Source organism: Mastacembelus armatus, chromosome 12 (genome assembly GCF_900324485.2).
Source record: "Mastacembelus armatus chromosome 12, fMasArm1.2, whole genome shotgun sequence".
In the NCBI taxonomy this organism is placed as follows: Eukaryota; Metazoa; Chordata; class Actinopteri; order Synbranchiformes; family Mastacembelidae; genus Mastacembelus; species Mastacembelus armatus.
Genome location: NC_046644.1, coordinates 10,392,795 through 10,420,236, shown reverse-complemented (window position 1 = coordinate 10,420,236; position 27,442 = coordinate 10,392,795). Strand labels below are relative to the sequence as shown.

Here is a 27,442-nt window from a genome sequence, read left to right as displayed (position 1 = left end):
TTGTTCGCCACTGTCACTGTTTACGGTTTAGCAGATATCCATTTATTGTATAACACAGTTATGTAAGTGGTCTACCGGCGGAAAAAGAAGCTTGTTTGGCAAGGTTCCGGTGATTAATCCCTCCTGAGTCTGGATCCATTCAGAGGACAGTCCTGCAGACAGTCTGTTGTCTCCTGCAGCTAGACCTGCAATTATTCTTTAGACATTACTGATAGAAAAACGTCTTCTGCTAGTCTGTGTATCACGTCCTGCTTTACTGACTCTACTCAGCATGTATTATTAAGGAAAGATATAAATAAATCTAATAAATGTTACTAATCACCCATTTGTTTACACTGTAATCACGTTCTGTGTCTTTAAGATCCGGCATTAAACTGCAGCCACTCCCATGTTGTTTTGATAAAAGGTAAAGTGGTGCCATCTGCGGACCAAACGCCGCGATGCACGCTGCAAAATACATTTTTGACCCTCCCGCTTCGCCGTACTGTCGTCTCTCGCTAACGTCTTCCTTGCAAACACACGTGGATTTCCACTGACGCCAAGCAGAAACAATAACATGGCAAGCCATGGTCTCGTCTACGACGGGTGTAATTTCTTCAGACAGCGGCTGGTTTTGTCCACACTCAGCGGGAAACGCGTTAAGATTAAAAACATAAGGTCTAGGGACGACGACCCGGGGCTGCGCGGTGAGTTGCAGCTTTGCTGTGCATGTGGCGTCGCAGTTAGCTCGGGGGCTAACGAGCTAGCTGTTACGCAGTTGGGAGTGTGGTTTATCACTGGGCGGCAGGGATGGGGAATTGGTGGTATAGTAACGCAGTTATGGGACAAATGCAGCTTTAGCTTACTCTGCTAGGTTGTGTGGTTGTTTGACTCCCAGTAACCACGAAGAAATGCGTGGACAGCTGCCGTGTTTTAGATTATTACAGTGACTTTTCTTCGTATGAGTGAAATCAGAAGTTTATTGCACTTATTGTTCCACTTGCTTGATCCAGTATGTTCTGGTACTGTATGAAAACCCTAATACCGAGACATTAGTATAGCATGCTCTTTGACAAGTTACATTTTTTGCTGGATTTTATTCTTTTCAGTTTCTTTTTAAGTGTTTTTCAAATATTTTTTTTTAATTTTATTTTTGTCCTCTGAAGATTTTGAAGCCAGCTTGATCAGACTGCTAGACAAAGTGACCAATGGCTCCAGAATAGAGATTAACCAAACAGGTGAGTTGCAAAAAGGGTGTATGACTGCAGCGTTGGCTTTGTCAAAGGCTGTGTGGTTTATCTGTTTACTGCCAGAGGGCTAATAAACTTACCATAATAAATAGGAATGATAGGTTGATCGAAGTTAGTCAGTGTATTGCTCATTTATTCCTAACTGTGTGTCTTTTAGGGGCACAGTTAATCTGCAAAAGTTTTATCTATAATATTTGGGTTTTGCATACTAACTAATGTCTGAGCCATGCTTGTTTTTTTTTTCTCAATGAACTTTTTTTTGCAAAATCTGATTTCTGTTAAAGACTCTACACCTATAGAACATGGCATCACCTAGATCAGAGGTGGGCACTGAGGACCACCTCCCTGCTTGTTTTCTAACTATCCCTGCCCTCCCACTTCTGATTACCTGGATCAGGTGTGTTTTGCCAATCAGAAGCTGAATGCTACCAATTCATTTTGTCTTCCCCCACTTCCGTTCTCATCTGAGATGGTATCTTCTAGGTTGTGATTGGCAGAACACACCTGATCCGGGTATTCAGCACTGGGTAGTGCAGGGGCAGTTGGAAAACAAGCAGGGCAGCGGCTCTCGAGGAACATGGGTTGCCCACCCCTGATCTAGATGCCAACTGTCCTTATGTTTCTGTCTTTACAAGGCACTGTGTTATTCTACCAGCCTGGCTTGTTGTATGGAGGCTGTGTAGAACATGACTGTAACCCACAACGTTCGATTGGGTACTATCTGGAAGCCCTGCTCATGCTGGCCCCATTCATGAAGACCTCTCTGAAAGCCACATTGAGAGGAGTGACCAATGACCCTACTGACCCGACGGTGAGGGCACACACCTGATCATGCTCTAACTAAGAATCTTTGTGTTTTAATTTTGTCTTTCTGATTTAATTTTGACTCACACCCCATATTAACACATTGGGTGGAGCTGAAACATGCTTGTGCAAGGAAATATGAAAGCTATGCTTTGTGGTTGAGTGCACAAACAGATACTTCCCTCTAGTGGACATACATGTAGTTGCATGACAGTTTAAATCAGAGATTTTGCAAGGAGGAGTTGGTGTCTGTGCTTTTTGTGGCTGAAGTCCAAGATATAGAGTTGTACAACAAAATGTAATTTGTCAGGGTTATACTATAAGTTTTTGAAAAAATGCAATAGTTAGTTTATTAATGTGACAAAGTATTGACATCTCATCATAAATTTGCAAAAGTGCTCTGTTTTCCATAGTTTTGTCTCCAGATCCCTTGTCTGACTTTGACATGTTGTTATAGCAATCTGGTCTCAGACAATGCGTCATCTGTTTTCTTTTCACTCTGTGCTATAATGCCAACGAATCTCAGACTAGGAAACGGTAAGAAATGTGAACTGTAGACACTGAAGAGAGGTGTTGTTATGGAAACAGTGAGCAGCGTCTCGGCTTGTTGTTGTGATGTGAAACGGTCCATTGTAGAATGTTGCCATGGTGTTCTTTTGCAGGTTGGTGGCCATATTCAACCCTTCAACCCAGACAAAAAAAAAAAACATGTTTTGAGATTTAAACAATTTCTGTCTCCTGCAGGTTGACCTCCTGAAGTCCACAGCTCTCCCACTAATGAAAAAATTTGGTATTGATGGAGACGGTTTTGAGCTCAAGGTGAGGACAAAAAAGTCGCCAGTCAACAAGTATACTATAATTTGATATATTTTGGGTAAGACTCTTTTACGTGTATTGTTGTGAAGAATGCCAGTCTTTCCTTTTCTTTAATTCTCTTTCCTGCTGTGCCCCCAGGTGGTTAAGAGGGGAATGGCACCTGGTGGAGGTGGAGAGGTAGTTTTCACATGCCCTGTCCGCAGAACCATCAGGCCAGTGCAGCTGACTGACCCCGGAAAAATCAAGAGAATCAGAGGAGTGGCGTATCCTTGTCAAGCTCACATTCATGGCCTTTTCCACTGAAAAAGATGTATTATGTGCCATTATACCTATTAAGGCCTAGAGGCATGGTTATTTTTCTTAATTTATTTGATAAATTTCTCAATAATATTGACAGAGAATAGTGAAAAGTCACAATTTCTCACATTCATAGTATCCACCCTGACAGCATCAGATGTCTTGTTTTATCATGTCTTTTGCAGCCACTCTAGGCTCACTGGAGCTTGAATTTGTATTTCCCTGCAGAAAACACAAGGAAGAAGCACAGGGAGCTACAGATGAGGTGGAAGAATACAAAGGATAGCAGAAAATCTTAATGTTGAAGTTTGAATGGGACAGTTTGGGGCATTTTTACCTAAAAATGACTTAAGTGTTTGCTAAACTACATTTGGAATGTGGTCGCACACACTGTCATGATGAACATCATTACATGATTAATGTGCAAAAGACTGTTGGTTTTAATATTTTTTTTGTATGCCAGTCTCTTAAATTTGTGCTTTTTTCATGTGTACCATATTTTTGCTCATACCACAGTAAAAACAAAACACTGGCCATAAGCTCCATCAATCGTCCTTGACAGTTTAAACCCAGATACTCTGTGCGGGTCTCTCCTCAAATGGCTAACAGGATAGTGGATTCAGCCAGAGGTGTCCTCAACCACTTTCTTCCAGACATCTACATCTATACTGACCACATGAAAGGGGCCAACTCTGGCAAGTGAGTGGCTCAACATACATTTATTAGGAAATGCATTTCAGCTATTTTGTGTGTGTCTTAATGGTTGGCTATACAAATACATTTAATAATTCATGGTAATTGACTGCAGGTCTCCTGGTTTCGGTCTGACACTGGTGGCTGAGACACTGAATGGCTGTTTCCTCAGCGCTGAGATGACATCCACGCCGCAGGGACAGGGAGATCCTGTCTTACCAGAGGACCTCGGTAGGAACTGTGCCAAACTACTTTTGGAAGAGGTATATCGGGTAAGCACTGCAAAAACCCATGTTTCATACACATACATAACATTTATGGCAGTGATCAGGGTTTTGAGGTTGGGATCATAATTTGTCTTTAACATGAAATTGGACCTTTGAACATGTAAGTAGCTGTATTAGTTTAGTTTTTCAACCTGTGCTATGAAAAGGGTACACATGATGGTTTTTTTTTCGTTTGTTTTTAATTCAATCAGAAATCTGGCCAAAAGGTTTCAGCCTTTTCACAAATGGACTATTTCCTTGTAAACATCTGATAACTGCCACTTGAATCAAACAAGGAATGTCTTGCTATTGATTTGGAACATGAAGAGTAATGTCTGATAGTGGTTTCCACACTATTATTATTATTGGATATATGAATATTTTCTGTAAGTTTTATGTCCAAAAGTTCAGCTTACTGAAAAAGGAGTTTGTGTTGGTTATTGTGCTGGAAAATACTGTTATTGAAAGTTGATATCAGGACTTAGCCTACACACAGCAGCTGGAGAGTAGGTTTGCAGATTAGCAGCCTGACAGTGACATTACACAAGTCTGAATTCTTGGGGAATACCTGACACACACATACATATATGATTCTTTGCAATTCAAATTACACACACACACACACACACACACACACAGTCAAGACACATTACACTCCCAGCATGCAACAATGACATTCCTGGCTCATGTTTACCCACATTCTCAGATAATGACCATTAATCCCAGTCTGGAATTAAGTGAGAAACAGTGGGCAGAATGACAGTGTAGAAAGCAGCTAAAGGCTATTTCCATTCCAATGAGACATTTTCATTAAGATTTATGCTTTATCCTGCTTGATAACCCCATCATGCATTCATTCTTACGTGTTGTAAAATTAGACTCAACATAGAAGTTTCTTGTTCTTCACATCCCAGGGCTTGGTTGTAAAATTACAATATTTCAGTATTTTGAAGCCTCTCAGGGACAGGCACTGTATGCTGGTTTGGCCTTTAGATTTGTGCGTTTTTTCCCATGAGGTTGTTTTTTATGTTATGTTTTCTTGTATATCTTCATACATATCTTTATATTTACCTAGTGTGGTGTTAGACAAACTAATTTGGCTGTTGCCATAAACATACACAGACTCAAAGAATCACAGTCACACAGGAAAAAGAGCTCATTTCATCAGAATATGTACAATTAGATCCGGTGATTCCACATGGCTCTGCCTCTCAACACTCTCATAGGAGCCATGTGAGTCCAGTTTGCTGGTTAGGGTAATGCTGATTAGCAGTGAAAGAAGAATATTGTTGGATGCATCCTCTTAACTCCAAGCAGCAGAGTGGGAGCTAACTTTTCTGTTTTTCAGCCTTGTAGGGTGGTGGATTTTTAAAAAAAAAAAAAAATCTTCCATTTAAAATGCTTGTTTTCCTGTTTTTAAAAGCAAAGGTTGGTGGTAGAACAAGCAGCTTGGCCAGACATTTGGAAAGTAAACATTTGAGTAACCACTGACTGTAGCAGGAGGGTCTGGAGACTGCTTCAGCTGAGCAGAGAAAGGATAATCCTCGAGTAAAATGGATGTGTGTGTCCTGCTGGAATAGTTAATTTTTGAAAACTGAGAAAGGAAAACAAATTTGCTGGATTCACATTAAAGGGCACGGGTGCTCTGTATGTGTGTTTCTGTTTGTTTTATGGTTAATCAGTATAGTGCTCTTGTAGTAAATCAAACCAACACAGTGGACATTTTGATTTTGGAGCAACAACACTGGGAAGGAGCTGTAAGTGCGAACTTCATATTTTGAGTTTTTAACATGAAACTATCTTTAATATTAATGAAATGTAAAGAAAATGTGCTTGGGAAAGGAAAACCAGACACTGGCTGTGTGTAGGCTTGTGGCGAGAGGTAGTTTTGTCATCTGCATAACATTTCCATGTCGCTGTCCACTATTGTTGTGATAATGTTTGGTTTGAGAGCAGCAGGTAAAAAAGTAGGCCATAGTAGAGGTCATACAGTAGGTCCGAAGGTATTTAGAATGTGAAACAAAGCTCAAGAAAGTCTCTAAAGTTCATAAACATTTAGAAGTTGAGGAAGTTGAAGAGTTTACATTTTATTGCGTGCGCCTGTGTCTGTGCCCATGTTTTTTTGTTTGTTTTTTTTATTTGACTGTTGGAAAGGGGGATTTGCCATATTGAAGGATTTAAGGGACTTTTCTTGTTAGGTGTTGTAGCTTGTTGGTGACCCGTGGCCTCTTGGGACATGTTAACTATCTGATGTTTCCTCTGGAAGGCAGAGCCTCAAATTAGCTGTTAGTGTTCACGTTATTTCTTTCTTTGTGCTGGATGTTGAAAAGCAGAACAGTGTGTTTTGGACAAAGTAGTTTCAGCTTGGTTTGCCCAGATCAACAACACAAAAGGTAAGGTGCTAGAATGCAACATTTTGTCAAAAGCTGATTTTAAATGCTCTCCAGTTATGTGGAAAATGTTAAAGGATAAAATGTTCAAATCAAATAGCTTTTTTTTTTTTTTTTTTTTTTTTGGAGTTAAATGGGAAAATTATGCAACTTCTTAATCTATCCAGACAGTAGGAAATTATACATAGAAACCAGAAAATTAAGACGGACTTGTTTTATGAATTATTTGAATATAATAATGCATCAATCCATATGTCTCCTGTAAGATGACTTGTTAGTGGAGTGATATGGTGGGAGTGCGGTGTGGTGATGTAGCTATCCAAAAGGTTGGACTTTTATAGTATTGGAATTCATTTTTAAAGCTTTCAAGTCTCTTCCATCCGTGGAAGGGATGTAGTTGGGGAAACTTCTGACTTTTCAACAGTGGGGACAACTAACACTATAGTTTCAATAAATTAATTATGTAATTAAATATTATTTAGAGGTGATGCAGACTATGACAAACTGATCCTATGCAGTTAAGCATGTGCTAATTTGTACAACAGGTCAATAGAGGACAATAAATGGTATAGTATCCTAACGGGCAGGCATTTTACAGTTCATTCAGTTTATCGAATGCTCTTAGGTGTGCTCTCGTCATACTTACTGGGGAATAGCAGAATGTCGAGTAATTACAATGGCATGTGATCACTTGGATAAAGAAACTGGGCTCTCTGTCCTCGAAAAATGTCATATGTGGAAGGAAAAGGAGAGCATTAGGGACAGGGGCGGAGGGCCAATGAGAGTAGAACAATGCATTGTTAAGGGTAAAGAGGAGAAACTGACTCATAAGATATATATTAAATAAAAACAGTTTGTAGTGTTAAATAAGATGAAGTGCCACATTAGCAGGCTGGGGTGAAATCATCTGCTGTTTCCACTGTCTATAAGAAAAGCTTTGGAAGTTTGAAAAACAAAGTAATAAAATCTTTCATCCATCCATTATTCATACCCGCTTATTCCTAACTAGGGTCACGGGGATCTGCTGGAGCCTAAAATCTTCCAGTCCTGACCAACAAAAAAAAAAAAAAAAAAAAACATGGTAAAACTTTAACAAATGTGCTTCAGAAGGTTTTCAGCTTTGACTTTAATTTGGATTAGGGCCCAAACTTTTTGTTTTTAGTTTTAAGGTGATTTAGGTTTGAGTTTGCAATATCACCCTACATTTATGTCCATCATTTTAAAAAATAAAAAAAAAAAAAAACATCTGACCTGCATTCATCTCTCATGGATTCTCTGTGTTTTCCATGCATAGATGACTATCAGTGTTGGACTGGAAATGATTAAAATGTCTCAAGTTTTTACTAAACATCTCTACCTCCTTTTTTCTGTTGTTGTTCCTTAAACCCATTGCCCTGCCTCTTTTCTTTGTTGTAGGGTGGTTGTGTGGATTCATCCAATCAGAGCCTGGCCCTGCTCTTGATGACCCTTGGCCAGCAGGATGTGTCGAAGGTTCTTCTCGGACCCCTCTCCCCATACACGTAAGCTGCTGTCTTTCAGTGACACTTACACACACTGCTCCCTTCCCCAGTGATCTTTACAAACCAGTCCTTGTTGTACTCATGTTAGTGAATGTAGAACGTGCAGGACCTTACATTTTGTTATTGTTCTGCTTGTCCCTCTTAATGCCCTTCAAGTGACAATAATCCAAGGTTCTTGTACCACAGCAGGGCACAAAAAGCTGAACAAATAGCAGTAGGCAATACATACACTCATCAGTTTATTATACATAGTTTCTTTTACTGATTGATTTGGAAGATTTTTAAAAGAACAGTTTTAACTATTTTTAATGTAGTGTCCTGCAGTAAACAAGGTGCTCTTGTTAAAAATAACTTGATTGCACAAAGAGACGATGCAAATGGTGATTATGAACTAGGATTATTGCAAGTAAACAGATGACAAGAGTTTTATGCATCAAACAAGTACAAATAGCATATTTAAATTCAGGTAACCTTTTGTCTTTTCAAATTTTTCAGTATTTGCATTATTATGGGAGCTGGCAATTTGTGTGTTTTCATGGTCATTTATTTGTTCAATGTTAATTTATGCAAAGATGCTTAGCAAATGTATGATAGAAGCAAATACTTAAAATTATTATTATTAAAGATGAATGAGAATGAAAAACCAATTGAACACAAAGTTGACTGTGGACACCGTCAAACTTACGATCTATGAACTGTCCATTTTCAGTTATCATGGTACCGGTGCTGTGTCCCTCTAAAGTACAGTACTATGATAACTGAAGATTGGCAGTGCCATCACAATACACTCTTCCCTTTACTCAGGTAATGCTGGTGAGAACACAGCCTTTTACCTCAATGATGTACATTTATTTTGTCCACCAATCTCTCTCTCCTTGTCTCTCTAGGATCGAGTTCCTCAGAAACATTAGAGATTTCTTCCAGGTCATGTTCAAGATTGAGGTTAAGAAGCCCTCTGAAGACGAAAGGAATGGGGGAGATAAGGTCCTGATGACCTGTGTGGGTGTCGGTTACAGTAACATAAGCAAAACCCTTAAATAAAATATTTTTATACAAATGCCACTGTGCCATGTTCTATATCTTTGACTCATATCTTTTATTAGGTTTTAGTTTCTTAAACGTGAAAGTTGTGCCATTAGTTGTATATTATGAAACTTTGTGTTGCAGTATACACAATAAAATATTGTATGTAAATATTGATGTAATTAAGTTATATGGAATACATTGTTTTATGTGTTCAAAAATATATTCAATAGCATCTTCAAATATTATAGATTTCTAACTTCATGTTAATTCTTGATGTGGTAATTATCCAGCCTGCCTTTTAAAATAACACTGATCTTTACTAATATCTACTTTAGAAAGCATTTCTACATAGTTTCATTCGCTGGTATGGTGAAGTGCAAACAAATGTATCGGTTTGGGTCTGATGAAAAGGTCCACTGAACAGCACCAGCATCAAAAGAAGTGGTTCTTCCCTTCTGTTGTGGAGAAAAGCTGCACTTCACACATTTCTCATCACAGGAGTTAGGATGAGTTAGTCTTGGCCACAAAGACGCTTAAGGGTGTCACCATAACAACCCGACACGTCAGACTATACAAATACAGAGAGAGAGAGAGAAGCAGGAAATTGTTTTAAAAGTATGTCATATAAAACATCTAAGGAGGTAAATCTAACAAACTCTTGTTTCAAAATAAGATACCATGACATTTAAGCTCTCTAGAATTTCTTTGGATATGTAGCATTAAATGATCATATTAAATTTCATGTGGGCATTTGCTGACCTCTATCTGGGAGTAGAGAGAATGTCCATACAGCCTCTTGTACTCAGCTCTGATGTCCATCAAGTCAACCTCTGAGCGACTGACCAGTATCCTGGTCAGAATGGACTCAGTGGTCCCTACACCCTGAACAGTGCAAAATATGGGAAAGAGTCAGAATTTGGCACAGATAAATCAGGCTCTTCTTTCCAAGCGGCCACAACTAGTTCATGTAATCTACAATAATTACAGCTGCTATGCCTACAGTTTCACCTTATTTTGTTATCTGCTTGAAAACCTGCAGACAGTTTTTGACCAATATGCACTTAGTCAAAGCAGCAGCAACAAGGCAGCAGCTTAACATTCCTTTCCACCCCACTGGTGACCAATACAATTTGCTGTGGCTAAAAAGGACAAGCAACCAATATGTGGATTTTGTTTTTGTAACCACTAGTAGATGTACAGGCTTTGGGGTTTGCACAGGCTTACCTTCATGCTCTTGTAAAGCATCTCAGCGAAGTATGCAGGAGTGCTCATCACACATTTAACTAGACAGAACATTAAAATTTAAGGTTTTAATGAAAATATGGTAAATTTCTCAAAAGTGAAGTGATTTTATCCAACCAAAAAAAAAATCCTATTGTTCAACTTAACAGTCAGAAATGCATAAATAATAATACATATTTTTCTCACCAACAGCCACTAGCAGATTCTCCAGGTCTCCAGACATCTCACTCTCAATGCTCTCCTGCAGATTCTTCTTGCTAATATTCTTATACTCAACCAGAGCTGCCAAAACAGAACAGAGATTTGAATATAACGTTTTACAACCAGCTGAAGGTGCAAATATTTTTTTGCTTGTTAGCCACATTAGCAGTATGCTCTAGGAGTCCACCACTTTGGTCCAGTGTGAAGTATCTCATGTACTGTACACTCTTCAGTTATTTGATTAGATTACAGAAAAATATGTAAAAGATCAACTCACTTTGACGAAGCTGGGGAACGCTCCTGTGGCACAAGATGTCGATAAACTTGCCCTCATCAGTTCCCCACTTCTTCTCTCCTGCTTCATACAGAGCCTAGACGGAATGAAAATGAATGAGTGCAGCTTCAGACTAAAATGTTCAAATTGTGGGATTTTCATGGCCACGTAAAGCAACGCAATGGACGATTAAGACTTGTTAATCATGGAAATGGTGCATCAGCAAGTGAGGTCCAATAACTGAGGAGAGTGGTGCCTCGATCCTCGATGTCAAAAGTATTGTACATGTTTGCAAATGAGGCAGGAAAACAAGCGCTGACTGGCTACTGCATGATTCAAATCTAAGGAATATACCTTTGCATCTGCTTTAGCTTTGGCAGCATCGACATTGGTGCTCTCGTCTCTCTTCCCCTGTGAGAATAAACAAAACAACATAGTGACACTTGTATTGGGTTTTTTTGGCATTTGTTTAGATATTAATTTAAGTGTTAAGTCTTCTTGAATACCATTTTAACATCCTTGTAACCATTCCACATTTAAAGTAATCTTTGTGGCATCACAATAGACATGCTTGAAAAGATTTACAAGTTTTGTTTCCTTGATTTTGTCCTGACTGGTATAGTTGTTAGGTGCACTTCTGGATAGGATCTCCTAAATTGTCCTTATGTAGTTTAAGATATATTTTAAAAAAAATAGGATTGAGGGTTTTTTTTTCATGGCTTTTTTGGTGATAAGAATAATTTAACTATCTGACTAGCGTTACAATAAAAAATATGATGCTGTACCTCAGCCAAGATGAGGAGGGCTTTGCCATAATCTCCAGATACCTCTGACCGAAGGTCATGAATCACTGATCTTCCCGTTTCTTGTTTGAACAATGCAAAAAAAAATTCAGCATTTCAACACATTACATCATGAACATCCGTCATGTGAGACACAATCTAATCAAAACAAATTTGAAATACAGCTTTAATACTGACTTGCCAGATATGCCTCGGAGAGAGCGATGATCTGTTTGTTGGATCTTGAAGCAAAGATTTCTGTCAGGATACTTTCTGTGGTCCCTGGACCCTGTATGTGATACACACAGAGTATGACACACAGGAGTGAACAACAACATACTGATTAAGGTCATCTTAAAGGTTATTCGACACAAACTCACCTTGATGGCTCCGATGACTTCCTGGCTGTCATAGACACCAGGTGGTGTTACCAAAGCTACTAACAAGTCCTCAAAGTCTCCATGGGTGTCGCCCTTCAGGTCAGCCACTAATGTCTGAAGGGAGAGGCCATGGAAATAATTACCACAAACAAATCCCACCTCAGCATCATCAGTCTCATGACGTGTCTGTCTCATGAAATAGAATAAATCTTTTAAAACAAGGAAGATAGTTTATATACCCTTCCTGTGGTTTTCTCATAAGCCTTTGCAATAAGTTGACGTTGAGCGTTACTTCTCTGGGTCAACACTTCAATTAGTGTCTTTTCTGTTGTCCCTGAAAAGGAGAGGACAACACAAAATAAGCAGATAAAAAAAAAAAAAAGGATTATGTCGCAGGTGTGTGTGCTGATCACTTATTAACTTACCAAGACCCTCTAAGGCCTTCCTTAGTGCAGACACATCATCTTCCACTTTAAAGTTTGCATTGTCCTTCACAGTTCCCTTGGTACTAGCCTTATAAACACAGACACGTGCACTCAGACTCAAAACCATCACAAATACATGCAGAACAACACATCTCCATGTTTCAGTGAATACATTGTTTGCTTTTTAATACTTTACATCCTAAAGTCTGTCACTGTTCTTTAAACAACAACAACCTGTTTCACAACTGTCATACTATAGTCACCTGCATACAGATCCTGCAGGCTATTGCCCTGCTAGTTTTCCACCTCTCCCTGCCCCACACTCTGATGATTACCTGGATCAGGTGTGCTTAGCCAATCAGAAGCTGGAAAATACCAACTCACTTTGTCTTTCACCACATCCCCTCTTATCTGAAATGGTATCTTCCAGGTTCTGACTGGCTGAACGCACCGGATCCAGGTAATCAGCAGTGGGTAGGACAGGAACAGGTGTAAAACAAGCAGGTCCGTGGATCTGGAGGAACAGGGTTATCTACCGCCACTTAGTGTATTGTCCAACTTACTGTCACAGTCAGTGGGGAAGGGGAGTCTAAGAGCAGGTCCAGATCATCCTATAAGAGCAGTCACCGCATAAGATTTTATGTATATGTATATTAAGAACTAAAATCTAATTGAAATCATAGGAGCAGCCTGACACGGCCTACGAATACTCACCCAAGCAGACATGGCTGTAATCAGGAAAGGCTCAAACTGGGAAAGAGAAAAATATATGTCAACATCTTCGTGTATAAAGATTTATTTCTTGTTTACTCTGTCACTGCGTATTTTTCTATCCTCTGACTTTGACTCCCAGTGTCTTTGGCATCCACATCTAAGGCTAACATCAACAAATCTACTGGATTATTCCTGTAGATGTCTCCATTTACATCCACAGTATAGCTACTCTCATCAACTGTTGGGTGCACCTGAATAGAAAAATGAAACCCTTTACATTTCATTGTCGACCAACTCAGTAAAACATTTCCCGATCAGCAAAGCACAGGGGGAAAAAAAAAACAGGCAAATCACGGAACACAGGCAGAAAACAAACCTGTAAATGCGTAAAGACTGTGATCTAAAACATGAAGATAATATTTTTCGTCTTACCTGAGATTGGATTGGACTGGTGTCGAAGGAAAAAGTGAACAGAATGCCAAAAATCGCCACACCTTTCAGATAAGTTGAGCAGGCAACGCCCATAGGCTGCGGGAAGTTGAATCATGGAGACGCGTTTACAGAAACCCCTCCTCGCTTGGACTGATCATGCTTCTCTCTAACTCCGCTCCCCTGCGCATCAGTATCACTGCAAACAAACATCATATGCTGTGTAGTTATTTTCAAACAGGTTCTTTAGTAAAGCATTAGTGTCCACAGAGGCCATGATTTTAGGAGAAGCCCGGTCAGCTCCGTATTTAGCTACAGAGTAAACAAAGTCAGGTTTGCTCTCAGGGCTGGGGCAGGAGAGAGGAAGGAAAATGTGTTTATTTTGCCTCGCTCAGTTTTTATCACTGGAGTAACTTTATGTTGAGATCACAGTTTCCGATCCAGTGTATTGAAGATGCAAAATACCAAAACAATATGAACTATTGTGTAATTATGCAAATAATCCAGAGATTATTTTAGGCTACTTAACATCCTGAGTGAACAGGAGGTGTGCGTAATACTCAGGAGGTGTGCGTAATGCTCCATCAGGTGACGGCGCACCGATGGCATCAATACGGTGGGCCAGCGTTAATGAAGCCAAGTCTTTATAAAACCTATTACAAATACAAATACATGTTATAAATACATAGAATTATAAACTGAGAATAAAGACAGTTGCGACATCTTGTGGCTCACAGTAGACACTAAAGGAGTAACCTGATATAAACAAGGAACCAAAATAAGTCTTTTTTGTCTGGACACCTTTTCTCTGTCGGTGTTGCCTACAATATATAGATATAGCTAAATAATACAAAATAGGCTGCAATTCAAAATAATAGAGTGCAAAAACGTACCCTAGACAAGACAGGATTATTATTAACATGTTTAGTTTTATTTAGTTTTTATAATTATTTTTTACGTTTTATTTAAATTTTTCACAATACAAAACTTAAAGAAGAGTTTAAGTCTTTGCTTGCACTAATTATTGCTGGTGGTTTCACAACATCCTTCCCATTTACACTTATCATTTTATTAGAAATCATTAGCAATTAGGTGTAACATGCACCTTTGATCTGTATTGGGTGTATTCCTTTTGAAGGAATATTTAATGTCAGCCTGCTGAGTAAACGACACCTGCAAGGCTGCACCCAGGGCAGCTTTTCCCACACAGCCCCACCAGCCGGGCAGCAAAAATCCCTCCTGTGCTTTGACAGCTCGGCGCTTGACGTCAGGGCAGCGAGTGTGTGTCTACGTGATGTTTGGATACGTGTCATCGGCTCTGTCTGATAGTCAGCTCACAAGGGAAGTGGACTGTTTGTTTTTAGGAAATAAAGACGATAGTTAGCTAACCTTTTGTAGCTGATGCTCGTTAGCTAACTGACTAGCATTGCTAACAACTAGCAACTTGCTAACAAGAGGGATCCTCCCAGCTTCGTGGTGACTAGCGAGGATTAGCTGCTTCACATTGCAGGCACTTTGGTGAATATTTGCTTCATATTGCTTCATATTTCTTCTTCACCCGGCCCCGTTCGGGCGTCCTCCAGTTAGCCACCGCTTTGTTTTCACTTTGGTTTATCTCGTGACAGCAGCGGCTATGGTGTAGCTGTATAACTTAGCTAGCTGCCTCTTTTGTTTACATGTCTGTACATGGAAAGCGGTCAGCTGAAGTGCTCTGCTGCATGTGGTGGTCATAGCAAGACTGGGTCAACCTCAGAGCAACCGTAGTGGGAATATAGCAACATGGAGCTGGGGGGTAGTTAGCTAACGACTCTACCAAAATGAGGAGCACTGGGACTTTGGAAGAGGACAGCTGATCCTGTGGGACTGTTTGATTTGTGTGTGGGTGTTGGACACAGGACAGACGCTTGTTTGTCCGTATTAAAGCCTGACCTGAGACAAGACTACAAGAGGATCGTAGGAAAGACACTTAATTGGAAAATGGTTCACTACTCCGGTGCTGGGATGATGCTCAGGACCCTCCTTGTCACCAGTTTTCTTGGCTGGAGTAAATGTCAGGAGAGCCAAAGCATGACATCAGAGGAGAAGACTGGCATCAGGTGAACAATGTCTGGACATATAAACACTGTTTATGTGTATTTGTGAATTGTGTGAGTCTCTGAAACATGTTCCATTTTCTCATTTGATTGATTTTCCCTGTTTTTGTTTTGTAGGGACCAAATTATTGAAATGTTTGATCACGCTTATGGAAGTTACATGGTAAGGTGTTTGACGTAACAACTGTTATTTACTACTAAGACCAGGTTTATGTGTTGTGGCTTGTGGCTTCCAGTGGAGTCAATCACTAAAGACAAACCCAAAACAGTGGCTCAACAGAGTCCTCATTGCTTTCAGATCTGACATGGTGCAGAAAGCAAACATCCAGGATTGTGTTGCAGCCTGGTGAAGCAGAACGTTCTGGGATTCATGGTAGCCTTGATATTATTCATTCATATTTTGACTGTGACGATAACAGTGTGTTCCTGGAGTTAGGATTGTCCTCACATGAAGAAAACAGTATGAGTGCACAACCGATCTGGTCATGGGTGACTACTCACTAGACTAATTCATATACTGATTTAAGTTGATGCAGAGGTTTAAGTGCTCACTTGGTCTGAATAAGTGCAACACTGGACCTGGCAGAATGAGAAATGTAGAAAAGAAGCATGTTTGGGAGTGTGTGACAGAATTGAAAAGTGCAGGAAACTTCTTCAAGATTTGACCTTAAATAAGTTAAGCTTAGATGTATGGAAAGTTGTGTCGTTAGTAAGAAATTGATTATTGAAGATCAAAACCAGCGAAGCTGGGAAATCACACAGGAAAACACTGGTGCCAAACATCCCTTTTCGTTGAGGAGAGTGGTGTTACTGATACACAGGATAGTCAGGGAAGTGAGCTTATCCCATTATGTAAAGCACTACTTGCTATAAAGGACACCTTTGATTTGGCTTCTTTGCATCTATATCAGATTTCAGGTTTTCAGTACAGCCATGCATTAGAGCTAACTAAAATCTGGGAAATCAAATTGAAATGTGTGCTCAGTATCACGCCTGATTTAGCTGGTAAAATTAAGCAAAAATGTTGCAGCAATATACAGTACAGTACTGCTCAGTTCTTTTTTCCCCATAGAGAATTTTCAACCATCATACCATCTTTTCTTAATGATACCTTTTTTGTGGAGTGGTAATTGAAGCCTGAAGGCAGTTGCGGTTTTTTGTGTTGCAGAAATATGCCTATCCAGCAGATGAGCTGATGCCTCTAAGCTGCAGGGGGAGAGTCCGTGGCCAGGAGCCCAACAGAGGTGACATAGATGACTCTTTGGGGATGTAAGTTCATTATCTGAAGCCTAAAAAGAGCCAGTGAGGTTATTACAGCTTTAACAGTAAATATTTTCTCTAGCATTCAAACCATGTATTTTAATCTATCAGCTGGCATCAGTTCAGACCAAAGTTGTGTATGCCTAATATGGCTAATTTATTATTACTGGCTTGGAGTGTTTTCCACAATTGCCATGTCAGGAATAAACCACAAAATATTGAAGAAAATCTATGAAACAGCATCTCTTTAACAAAGCCAGGGAATAAGTAAGCACACTGCTTTTGTAATATTGTGACGTATTATTGTGACTAATTTAACCCCTAGTATGTCCTCATTTTTCAATAGTATGTTTAGTTGAATTTACATGAAGTTAATAGATCTTGGGCTTACAGTGCACTTCATTCATTTATGTACCACTCATGCTGCACAATATACTGCAAAAGCAACAGATTTGACATTTATAAGTCTGCGGTTCATTACAAATTGAACAGGATCAGTGGGAAAGTGGGACACCAACTCCAGTGTGTGGTGCCAGAGGCTCTTACTATAACATTTTTTTTCATCTTCTCTGTAGGTTTTCTCTCACACTTATTGACACACTTGATACCTTGGTGGTAAGTACTTGCTTTTTTTTCTTTTTACATGCATTGAAGGAGTTTTCCCAATTGTTTTGGGCCTTTTTTCCCCTCACAACACTGCGTTTGTTTCTGTGCTCCCCCTCCCCTCCTGATAGTAAACATTTGTTCCTGTCTTTCTGTGCATGAGCAGGTGTTAAACAAGCTTGATGAGTTTGAGGATGCGGTGCGGAAAGCTGTAAGGGATGTACGGCTGGACAACGATGTGGTGGTGTCTGTGTTTGAGACCAACATCAGAGTTTTGGGGTATGAGACATCTGTAATTTATATGTTTTCTTAAAATAAAAATAATCTTTGCATAAAGAATAAGACCAAAACAGGAACTTCTAGATACAATGTAAGAGAAATCTCTAACCTCTGCATGTGGGGGGAACAGCAAAGAGGCCCCAGTCTGAGAATCCTACACTGTGCTGTGACTTACAGGCAATTATGAAAATAAGCCAAAGTGGCAACATGTCAATACAAAGAAGGGGTTACAACAACTTAAATATGGACCTGTTAAAGGTCCTGCCATTTTCAACAGAGATGCTTCATCCATGTCCTTAAATATTAATTCATCAATTTAAAAGAAATAATAAATTCTTAAATACTAATAAAATCAGATGCTTTAAAAAGACAGTCTAAGCATGTTAATTGGCAAAAAGAAAATCTTTCTTCATTTGATTCTCCCCAGAGGGCTTTTGGGGGCTCACGTAATGGCTGACCTGTTCTATCAGCGTGGGGACAGGATGCAGTGGTATCGTGATGAGCTCCTCCACATGGCCAAAGAGCTGGGCCATAGATTATTGCCTGCCTTCAACACCACAAGTGGCCTTCCTTACCCTAAGGTATTCTTTGTTTTATTGGTAAACATCACAAGATGTTCTTTCAGATCTTTAATGATGGAGCAGCCTGTTATTTTATTAGGAAGGACTCTGGCATATGGCACAATGCATTGATAGAGTAATCAATCAGAAACTAGCTAAAATAAATGAAACCAAGTGAATTGACAAGATAAATGCTTGTTTTTTGATTTACCAGGTGAATCTGCGGTATGGAATCCTGAACCCACTTTCCCGCACAGGCACTGAGTCAGACACCTGCACAGCCTGTGCTGGAACAATGATCCTGGAGTTTGCTGCCCTCAGCAGACTGTCCGGCGAGTCTGTGTTTGAGGTATTGCCTCCCTCTGCGTGCTAGGCTTCTTATGGGTGTTTTTTAAATACACAATTAAAGTAAACATACTGAGATATAGGCTAACAAAACAATATAATATTCATTTTCTAGCAGGCTATGAGTGCTGTCACGCCACATATACATAAATGAATGATGAAATATTTTTATCAGTACCCTTTGCAAGTATGTAATATTCACTGTTTTATAGGAACATGCGAGGAAAGCTCTGGATGTCCTCTGGGAGAGGAGACAGAGAGGAAGTGACTTGGTGGGGACTGTCATCAACATCCATAATGGAGAATGGGTCCGAAGGGGTGAGGCAATTTAATTACACACATGCGCATTTTAAAAGCATCAAAGCATGAAAGCTGAAACCATGCATGCTGTCATACAAAAAGTGATAATTCAGAAACACACATCTCCATACACTGACCAAATACTAAGGTACACCTGTAAAAGTGAATAAGCCAATCACAAGCAACCCCTGCCATAAAGCTCTTCATGAAGCTCATAGTGTTTTAGTTTTGGGGGAAATTGTGTGAGTCTTATGAAATCAGTTATATGTTCGTTAACGTTAGTGTTGTGCTGGACTGCATTATTTTCAGATGTGTTTCCAGTATTCTGAGACCCTCGTGTATGCAAATGGGAAGGACAATAACTAGGGACTTGGAATATAATGCCGATGTACAGGTGTACCTAATAAAGTGTCCAGGGAGTGTATATAATCCATATTAGCAGAATAATTTGCCTTCTCATTTCGTTTTTGCAGACAGTGGAGTTGGTGCTGGTATCGACTCATACTATGAATATCTGATGAAGGCTTACATTCTTTTAGGAGATAATGTATTTCTGGAGAGGTTCAACATTGTAAGTGCTCATTGTATCCCCACCATATACTAGAAGCCTCAAAGTCTATAGTCTGTCCATTTGTCTATCTGCTATTTTCCTGCTGCTTGTTTGTTTTCTTACATTGGTCAGTGTTTGCTAATCTATTTTTCATGATGTTTATCTGCAACAGCACTACAGTGCCATTATGAAGTACATCAGTCAGCCACCCCTACTGCTCAATGTACACATGCACAACCCCACTGTGAGCGTGCGCAGCTGGATGGACTCTCTCCTGGCATTCTTCCCTGGCTTACAGGTCAAGGATTGTGCCTTAAGACACACTTGATTGATCACATTTAATATTATTGAAGTATGGTTGAAGGCGATAGCAAAGAGCGGTTGACAAGAGCTAGTGATTTCATTTAATTATAAAAACTGTTGCACACAATTGTGACTTTTTATTTTTCACACAGGTCTTAAGAGGAGATTTGAAACCAGCTATTGAGACTCATGAGATGCTTTACCAAGTAACCAAGCAGCACAAGTTTCTTCCAGAGGTAAACTGTCTCTATACTTTTTGTTCTTTCTATAGACATTTAATTGAAAGTAAAAGTATCTATAATAATCAATAATGGTAGGAAATATGTATATCATGATAAATTTATGGGAGAGGATTCTTTGTAGTAGCGTATATTTTCTGGAAATTCAAAAAAGGAACTGAACATGGTAATCTGCACAGAATGCCAAATCTATTTCATCCATTCAATTAAGTATGTGACAAATGAAGGTACTTCAGCTTAATAAAACAAAAGTCTTGTAATCAAGTGTTGACATTAAGCTGCCTTACATGTTAGAACAGGGCTCTCAATAATCCAATATAGCCTAAAGATGCAGAATAGTGTGTAATTAGTATAACAAAGTCACAAACGTGTATCGTTCTGTAAATATCTGCATATCTTTCCCAATTTATTAAAACTCTGAAACAGCTGTAGAAAATTCCATGTTTTTTTTTTAAATTGCCTTTTTAATGAAATCTGCTTTTGCTTTTGGTGGTTCATTCCCATGCAGGCTTTCACTACAGAGTTCAGAGTTCATTGGGGCCAACACCTCCTGAGACCTGAGTTTGCAGAAAGCACCTACTACCTCTATAAGGTGAACCCCCCAACAGGACAGAGTCATAGACAGAAATACTATATCTTCCTTTAAAGCTAACTAAGTAGGCCAGCTACTCCTCTCACTATACACAGAAAACATTTTTAGGGCATTCTGAAAGTGCCATGTGGTTGAACTGTGTTTGAAATTATGTTTTTTTTATCTGTGTAGGCCACTGGCGACCCCTACTACCTCAGAGTGGGACAGTCTATTGTGGAAAAGCTCAATGCCTATGCCAGGGTGCCTTGCGGGTTTGCTGCTGTACAAGATGTCCGCACTGGGACACATGAAGACAGGTATTGTGTAAGAGAAGTGCGATTGCAAACATGTTCATTTGGCAGTTTATTTGTTTTTAATGGAACCTCACTTTCCATGTCTGTGTATGTTAATGTGTGTGCAGGATGGACTCATTCTTTCTGGCAGAGATGTTTAAATACCTGTACCTGCTATTTTCGGAGAAGAGCGAGCTACCAATCGATATTGATGACTACATCTTCACCACTGAGGCTCACCTTCTGCCTGTCTCTCTCTCTACCACCCAGCCACCCTGTCAACACAACAATTCAGTGAGAGCTCTTGCTTTATGATTAACAAAAGTTAATGATTATAATATAATAATATAAATTCTGTGGGATTGTACTATGGAGACTTTTCATGGCTTTTATGACAATTATTAGTGCAAAGTTTAAATACTGATAAGTGTAAGTTTGGGTCATGTTCTCCAGGATACTGTTCCCATTACTCAACAAGAAGACCTGTTTACACACTCCTGCCCCAGCACAGAGACACTGTTTCCCAACAACCCTTCATTTGCTAAAACCATCCGCGACAGCTACAAGTACCTCACTGGGGTGGGACGAGCCTTTCACCCTCTACCTGTCAGGTGTGTCCAGTCTCAAGGGACCTTTTATTCTGGAGTGTAAACACTGGTGGAACCTGTTTTGAGTTTTAATTAGCTGTGTTTGTACCATACAGGGAAATTGAACTACCGCTCCACGATAATGGCATGGAGCCAGTAGAGTTTTTGAAAAGCATGGGCATTTCTCTCACTCCACTGAATGAGATCACTGCAGGGGCTACTGGAAGTCAGAAGGTACGTTGTGTTTTTTGTTGTTGTTCTTGTTGTTGTTTTTTTTTTGTACTCACTTCACAACCTAAACTTTTAAGCTTTCTTTAAGGTATAATATGCAAAAAATGTTTTCAGTTTCTGATTTAAGTAGCTGTTCAGTCCATTTGACTATAATGATACAGGTCTATGCTGTAGGCATGCCTGAGAGGAGCTGTCACACCTGCTGCTGAACCAATTATATACAGTGGGTACGGAAAGTATTCAGACTCCTTTAAATTTTTCACTCTTTGTGTCATTGCAGCCATTTGCCAAAATCAAAACAGTTCATTTTATTTCTCATTAATGTACACTCAGCACCCCATCTTGACAGAAAAACACAGAAATGTAGAAATTTTTGCAAATTTATTAAAAAAGAAAAACTGAAATATCACATGGTCATAAGTATTCAGACCCTTTGCAGTGACACTCATATTTAACTCACATGCTGTCCATTTCTTCTGATCCTCCTTGAGATGGTTCTGCTCCTTCATTGGAGTCCAGCTGTGTTTAATTAAACTGATTGGACTTGATTAGGAAAGGCACACACCTGTCTATACAAGACCTTACAGCTCACAGTGCATGTTAGAGCAAATGAGAATCATGAGGTCGAAGGAACTGCCCAAGGAGCTCAGAGACAGAACTGTGGCAAGGCACAGATCTGGCCAAGGTTACAAAAGAATTTCTGCAGCACTCAAGGTTCCTAAGAGCACAGTGGCCTCCATAATCCTCAAATGGAAAAAGTTTGGGACGACCAGAACTCCTCCTAGACCTGGCCGTCCAGCCAAACTGAGCAATCGTGGGAGAAGAGCCTTGGTGAGAGAGGTAAAGAAGAACCCAAAGATCACTGTGGCTGAGCTCCAGAGATGCAGTAGGGAGATGGGAGAAAGTTCCACAAAGTCAACTATCACTGCAGCCCTCCACCAGTCGGGGCTTTATGGCAGAGTGGCCCGACAGAAGCCTCTCCTCAGTGCAAGACACATGAAAGCCTGCACAGAGTTTGCCAAAAAACACATGAAGGACTCCCAGACTATGAGAAATAAGATTCTCTGGTCTGATGAGACCAAGATTGAACTTTTTGGCCTTAATTCTAAGCGGTATGTGTGGAGAAAACCAGGCACTGCTCATCACCTGCCCAATACAATCCCTACAGTGAAACATGGTGGTGGGAGCATCATGTTGTGGGGGTGTTTTTCAGCTGCAGGGACAGGACGACTGGTTGCAACTGAAGGAAAGATGAATGCGGCCAAGTACAGAGATATCCTGGAAGAAAACCTCTTCCAGAGTGCTCAGGACCTCAGACTGGGCCGAAGGTTCACCTTTCAACAGGACAACAACTCTAAGCACACAGCTAAAATAACAAAGGAGTGGCTTCGGAACAACTCTGTGACCGTTCTTGACTGGCCCAGCCAGAGCCCTGACCTAAACCCAATTGATCATCTCTGGAGAGACCTGAAAATGGCTGTCCACCAACGTTCACCATCCACCCTGACAGAACTGGAGAGGATCTACAAGGAAGAATGGCAGAGGATCCCCAAATCCAGGTGTGAAAAACTTGTTGCATCATTCCCAAGAAGACTCATGGCTGTACTAGCTCAAAAGGGTGCTTCTACTCAATACTGAGCACAGGGTCTGAATACTTATGACCATGTGATATTTCAGTTTTTCTTTTTTAATAAATTTGCAAAAATTTCTACATTTCTGTTTTTTTCTGTCAAGATGGGGTGCTGAGTGTACATTAATGAGAAATAAAATGAACTGTTTTGATTTTGGCAAATGGCTGCAATGACACAAAGAGTGCAAAATTTAAAGGGGTCTGAATACTTTCCGTACCCACTGTATTTTTATACAAAGAACAGCTTTAAGAAGGATGGATTGAAAAAATGCTAAGACATTTTAATCAAATGATGGTTTAACAGATTCTGTCATCATCTCATCTGCTATGTGTTTACTTCAGCATTAAGCAAGCCCCCTGTGGTCTTATGAGATTTCCAGCAGTGAGCAGAGAAGGGCAACACCATTTTCCTTTTAAATGATTTATAAGGATTGGGTTAATAGCAAAGTTAATGGAGTAAAATTTGGCTCAAGGTAATAAATATAGTATAGATAGACAGTGAGCGAGTACTTCATTAATACCAAAGGGGAAATTGCTTCAAATGTGCAAAATACCTGAAATATAAGTTGATATACAGTAACAAATTTCCACAACTTCCCAGGTAAAAATGATAGCCAGTGATAGCATACCGCTTCCCTTTCATAACCTCAAAATGACACTTACAGGCTGACAATGAATTCAGAAGAACAATGATTGTTCTTTTTAATCTGCTTTTCTACATATTTATCTGTTTAGGGGCATAAAGGTGTGTACCGGGTAAAACTTGTGGCGGAGGTAAGCCAGACACCAGAGGATGAGGAGGTGGTGCCTCATGTCGTTCAGCTCATATCCCCCCCGTTTCTGGGTAGGACAGTCCTCACAGCGGGACCTGCCAAGTTTGGAATGGACCTCTCTAAACAGGAGTATGGGGTGAGCTTCCAGTGTGACAACAATATGGTATACAAAGCTTGCAGGAAGTACAAAAAGGTGTTTGAGGATGACATGAGCAAAAATTCCAAATGTTAAAAGGCTGATAACGTTTCAGCAATGGGTTTAAAAAAGAATAAGCAGTAGGAGCACAGCTTATGGACTTGTTTTCAGCCAAGGCAACAGTTTACTCATATGTTATAGATTTTTCTTAAACTGTGCAAGTGTTAGCTGTCGTGTCTTGTTCCCCAGGTGAAGGGCAGCATAGTGAAAGCCTCCCCCTACACAGCCTGTGGGCCAATAGAAAACACAGTGGAGCTAAAAGGCCATATCGCCCTGGCACTGCGTGGCGACTGCATGTTTGCCGCAAAGGCTCGTTGGCTGCAGGAGGCCGGAGCCATAGGAGTCATCTTTATAGGTGAGAAGCTAAAAAAAGTATAGAATAATTGTCAAGGCTGGACCTCAGAGCTAAAATGATTGTAGCTATTAATGATTTTAAATATACCCTTATTTCTTTTCCCAGACCACCGTGAGGGAAGTAGTAGCAAAGAAACCCCTCTCTTCCAGATGGTTGGAGATGGCGACTCCACTGAAGACATCACCCTGCCTTTGGTTTTCCTTTTCAGCCGTGAGGGTGCCGTGCTGACAGCTGCCCTGGAGGAACATCACAATGTGGATGTGTTGCTGCTGCCCAAGGAGAGGCAGCTGGGACGTGGTGAGGACCAGGGGAAGCAAGATATTAAAGGATAAGACAATACTCTGTCACTTTGTGGTGCTATGAAAATACTAAGACATTTTAGCAAAATTGAGGGGTGTGTGTCAGTGCTTCATTTCAGTTTCCAAAATGATTACTGTCTGAGCTGCAATTAGAGCTAAGAGCAAATACCACAGTTATTCTCTGTAATGCCATTTTTCTGTCTGTCTTCTTCTGTCCAGATAAAACTGAAAAACCCATCAGCATGAACATCAAACTCCGTCTGGCACACGAAGGGGAGCTGGAGGAAGGAGCAGACAGAGGGCCCACCCTGGAGTTTGTCTTAGAAAAAGAAGAGGTGCTTCTTAAGGAAGAGGAGGAGGAAGAGCCCAGTGGAGAACGACAATCACAGCAACAGTTCTGCACAAAGGCAACAGAGGACAACAGAAGTGAACCATGCTCGGCAGATTCATCTGAAACCCCAACCTCTAGTAGTGGACCAGAGCCAAATCCTTAACCAGAGCAGATACTGGAGCAGCCAAGCTTCCTGATACTGATCCTTCATCAGTTTCTGAATGGCATGTGCCTCAGAGCCCCTCACTGCCCTACATGGAGCCCTAACTGACCCAGCCTGCATGTGTACAGCTGACACAAGAGAGTTGAGCAGTGTGTTGGCAACACTCCCCTCTCGACTTTCAAACCTAAAGATTATTCTCTTATCACTGGGCAGATGAAGTGGAGATTTTAATGCAGGAAAATGTTTTGTCATCTCATGAGACTAAACTGGGTAATTAATGGCTAAAAACTGTAGATTGAGCTTTCTGGGCTGGTGCTACCTAAACCTAGACTGTAGGTATAAAGGAGGTGTTCGATGATGCTAAGGATGTAGATTATTCACTAGAATTTAAAATTACCTCACTTTAGAGGATACAATTGATTAAACAACAAAAATTTACTCTGCTACACTTTTATGCAATGCAGTTTGTTTTTAATCTAGATTGCACCTTTTCATGTCAAGTACTGTTAAATATTCAGTGGTGGTGAATGGAGCATTACCTGGCCAGTAGGTGGTGTTATTCAGTAAAATATTGTTAGCAGATGGAAACTGGGGCCAATTTGGAAAGTTTTTTTTTTTTTGTACTAGTGCGCAACTTCAGGGAATTTCAGGAGTGGATGCAGTTTGACCCTTTTATAAAATGTTTGTGTGGAATCTGTATTTTATTTTTGCTATAATTTGTGTGTGTGTGTGTGTGTGTGTGTGTGCGTGCATGCGTGCGTGCGCAAGGTGTGTAATAATTATAATATCTTCAGCTAAAATATTGTTGCTGTTAGATAGAAATCCTCCTATCTCTGCAGAGTCACCATGCAAGGAGTTAAGAATAAAAAGGCTATAGTACTGTGAGAGCAGCGTGGAATTTTTTTGAGGTTCAGTTTGCAATTTTTTTTGCCCATTGATTTGTAGTTTGTAATTATGTGATCTTAACACTTCAGAAATGACCAAAGCTGGTTTTCTTGCAACTGAAGTCTACGTGTATTCAGTAATCCTGGTTAGCTCCAGATGCAGCAACAGTCCCAGACTGCTATGCACTTTGAAACACAGGGAGAAATGACCATTTAGGCTGTCTGTGTGTGTGTGTGTGTGTGCGTGTGTGTGTGTACTATGTATATATCCACCATATAATATAGGGAAAACTCTACAGGGTTGGTTTGCAAACTGAAAGATATATATATATATATATATATATATATTCTTTAAGTGATGTCCTTTAGGTTTATTGGAGTAACAGCAGGGTTTGCATCATCCAAAATATAGTACCAAACCATAAATCCCAGTTGTGTAGTTGTATAATTTTCATAGAAATTTTCCTCTCAGACCCTCCACACCAACTAAATCATTCTGTGGGCATTATTATGTATAATAACTGTATACAACAATTCAGACAGATGCATAACTTTGGCTTCTTCTTCATATCCACTTGCTTTATTCTCACTAATAATCTGTGGCATGTTTTTTTTTTTTTTTTTGTCATACACAAACTGTGATTTTTTTGTGTATGTTTTGTTGTTTGTACAGTGGACCTTTTCATGATGCTGCTGAGTTTGATCCGAGTCTCAATCCAACAGATTTAAATTTTGTGTCTAGCCTTTGTATGAGGCTGTCAACTCATATACCTCAAGACTGTATGGTACTCTTCACACAGAGAAAAGGACCACGGACAAGAAGTACTGAATTCTTTTTTATTATTTAATTTTGTGTTCAGCTACTTTTTTAAGGTTTTAGTTGATCAGTGGTTGAAGTTCAAAAAGAGATGCATGAGGTGGCTCCTGTATCTGTTTCACATCTCTGTATTCAGTTTCTGATCGTGAGCAGAGGCAGTCTCATCAATAAATTCCGAATCATTTAAAAAATTTAAAACCTCTTTATATTATTTCCATTTATTGTTATTTATAACTAGTGTTTTAAATCTAGATCCATCCATAAGATTTTATTTTGGCTTTATATAAAAAGG

At 39.9% G+C, this 27,442-nt stretch overlaps 3 protein-coding genes across 6 annotated transcripts; 2 read left to right on the top strand and 1 right to left on the bottom strand.

Moving 5' to 3' along the window:
• Positions 1–454: 454 nt before the first annotated feature.
• On the top strand, positions 455–9,077 carry rcl1 (RNA terminal phosphate cyclase-like 1). Of its 2 annotated transcripts, none has more exons than XM_026298172.2 (9): positions 455–686; positions 1,146–1,217; positions 1,865–2,040; positions 2,778–2,852; positions 2,988–3,112; positions 3,720–3,845; positions 3,955–4,111; positions 7,912–8,015; positions 8,903–9,077. In XM_026298172.2, exons 1-9 carry the CDS (start codon positions 557–559, stop codon positions 9,054–9,056), a joined length of 1,119 nt encoding a protein of 372 aa, XP_026153957.1. In that variant the 5' UTR covers positions 455–556; the 3' UTR covers positions 9,057–9,077. The 2 variants fall into 2 exon arrangements, with proteins under 2 accessions (XP_026153957.1, XP_026153958.1); XM_026298173.2 differs by lacking the exon at positions 455–686 and adding an exon at positions 761–1,001.
• anxa3b (annexin A3b) lies at positions 8,242–13,642 on the bottom strand. The gene is made up of 14 exons (XM_026298171.2): positions 13,492–13,642; positions 13,060–13,095; positions 12,909–12,956; positions 12,346–12,433; positions 12,160–12,254; positions 11,921–12,034; positions 11,739–11,829; positions 11,544–11,623; positions 11,113–11,169; positions 10,762–10,855; positions 10,470–10,565; positions 10,266–10,324; positions 9,801–9,923; positions 8,242–9,609 (listed from the first exon to the last, which is right to left on the bottom strand). The coding sequence occupies exons 1-14, from the start codon at positions 13,582–13,584 to the stop codon at positions 9,553–9,555; spliced, it is 1,131 nt and encodes a 376-aa protein (XP_026153956.1). The 5' UTR covers positions 13,585–13,642; the 3' UTR covers positions 8,242–9,552.
• Positions 13,643–14,713: 1,071 nt separating this feature from the next.
• Positions 14,714–27,348, top strand: LOC113124830 (ER degradation-enhancing alpha-mannosidase-like protein 3). Of its 3 annotated transcripts, XM_026297959.1 has the most exons (21): positions 14,714–15,006; positions 15,183–15,584; positions 15,699–15,744; positions 16,750–16,850; positions 17,417–17,456; positions 17,611–17,723; positions 18,151–18,304; positions 18,498–18,632; positions 18,841–18,946; positions 19,402–19,499; positions 19,651–19,776; positions 19,934–20,017; positions 20,529–20,612; positions 20,784–20,908; positions 21,013–21,178; positions 21,338–21,495; positions 21,588–21,705; positions 24,068–24,241; positions 24,491–24,656; positions 24,762–24,953; positions 25,175–27,348. In XM_026297959.1, exons 2-21 carry the CDS (start codon positions 15,466–15,468, stop codon positions 25,447–25,449), a joined length of 2,580 nt encoding a protein of 859 aa, XP_026153744.1. In that variant the 5' UTR covers positions 14,714–15,006; positions 15,183–15,465; the 3' UTR covers positions 25,450–27,348. The 3 variants fall into 3 exon arrangements, with proteins under 3 accessions (XP_026153744.1, XP_026153743.1, XP_026153745.1); XM_026297958.1 differs by having other exon boundaries at positions 14,714–15,584; XM_026297960.1 differs by lacking the exons at positions 14,714–15,006; positions 15,183–15,584; positions 15,699–15,744 and adding an exon at positions 15,776–15,954.
• Positions 27,349–27,442: the final 94 nt, after the last annotated feature.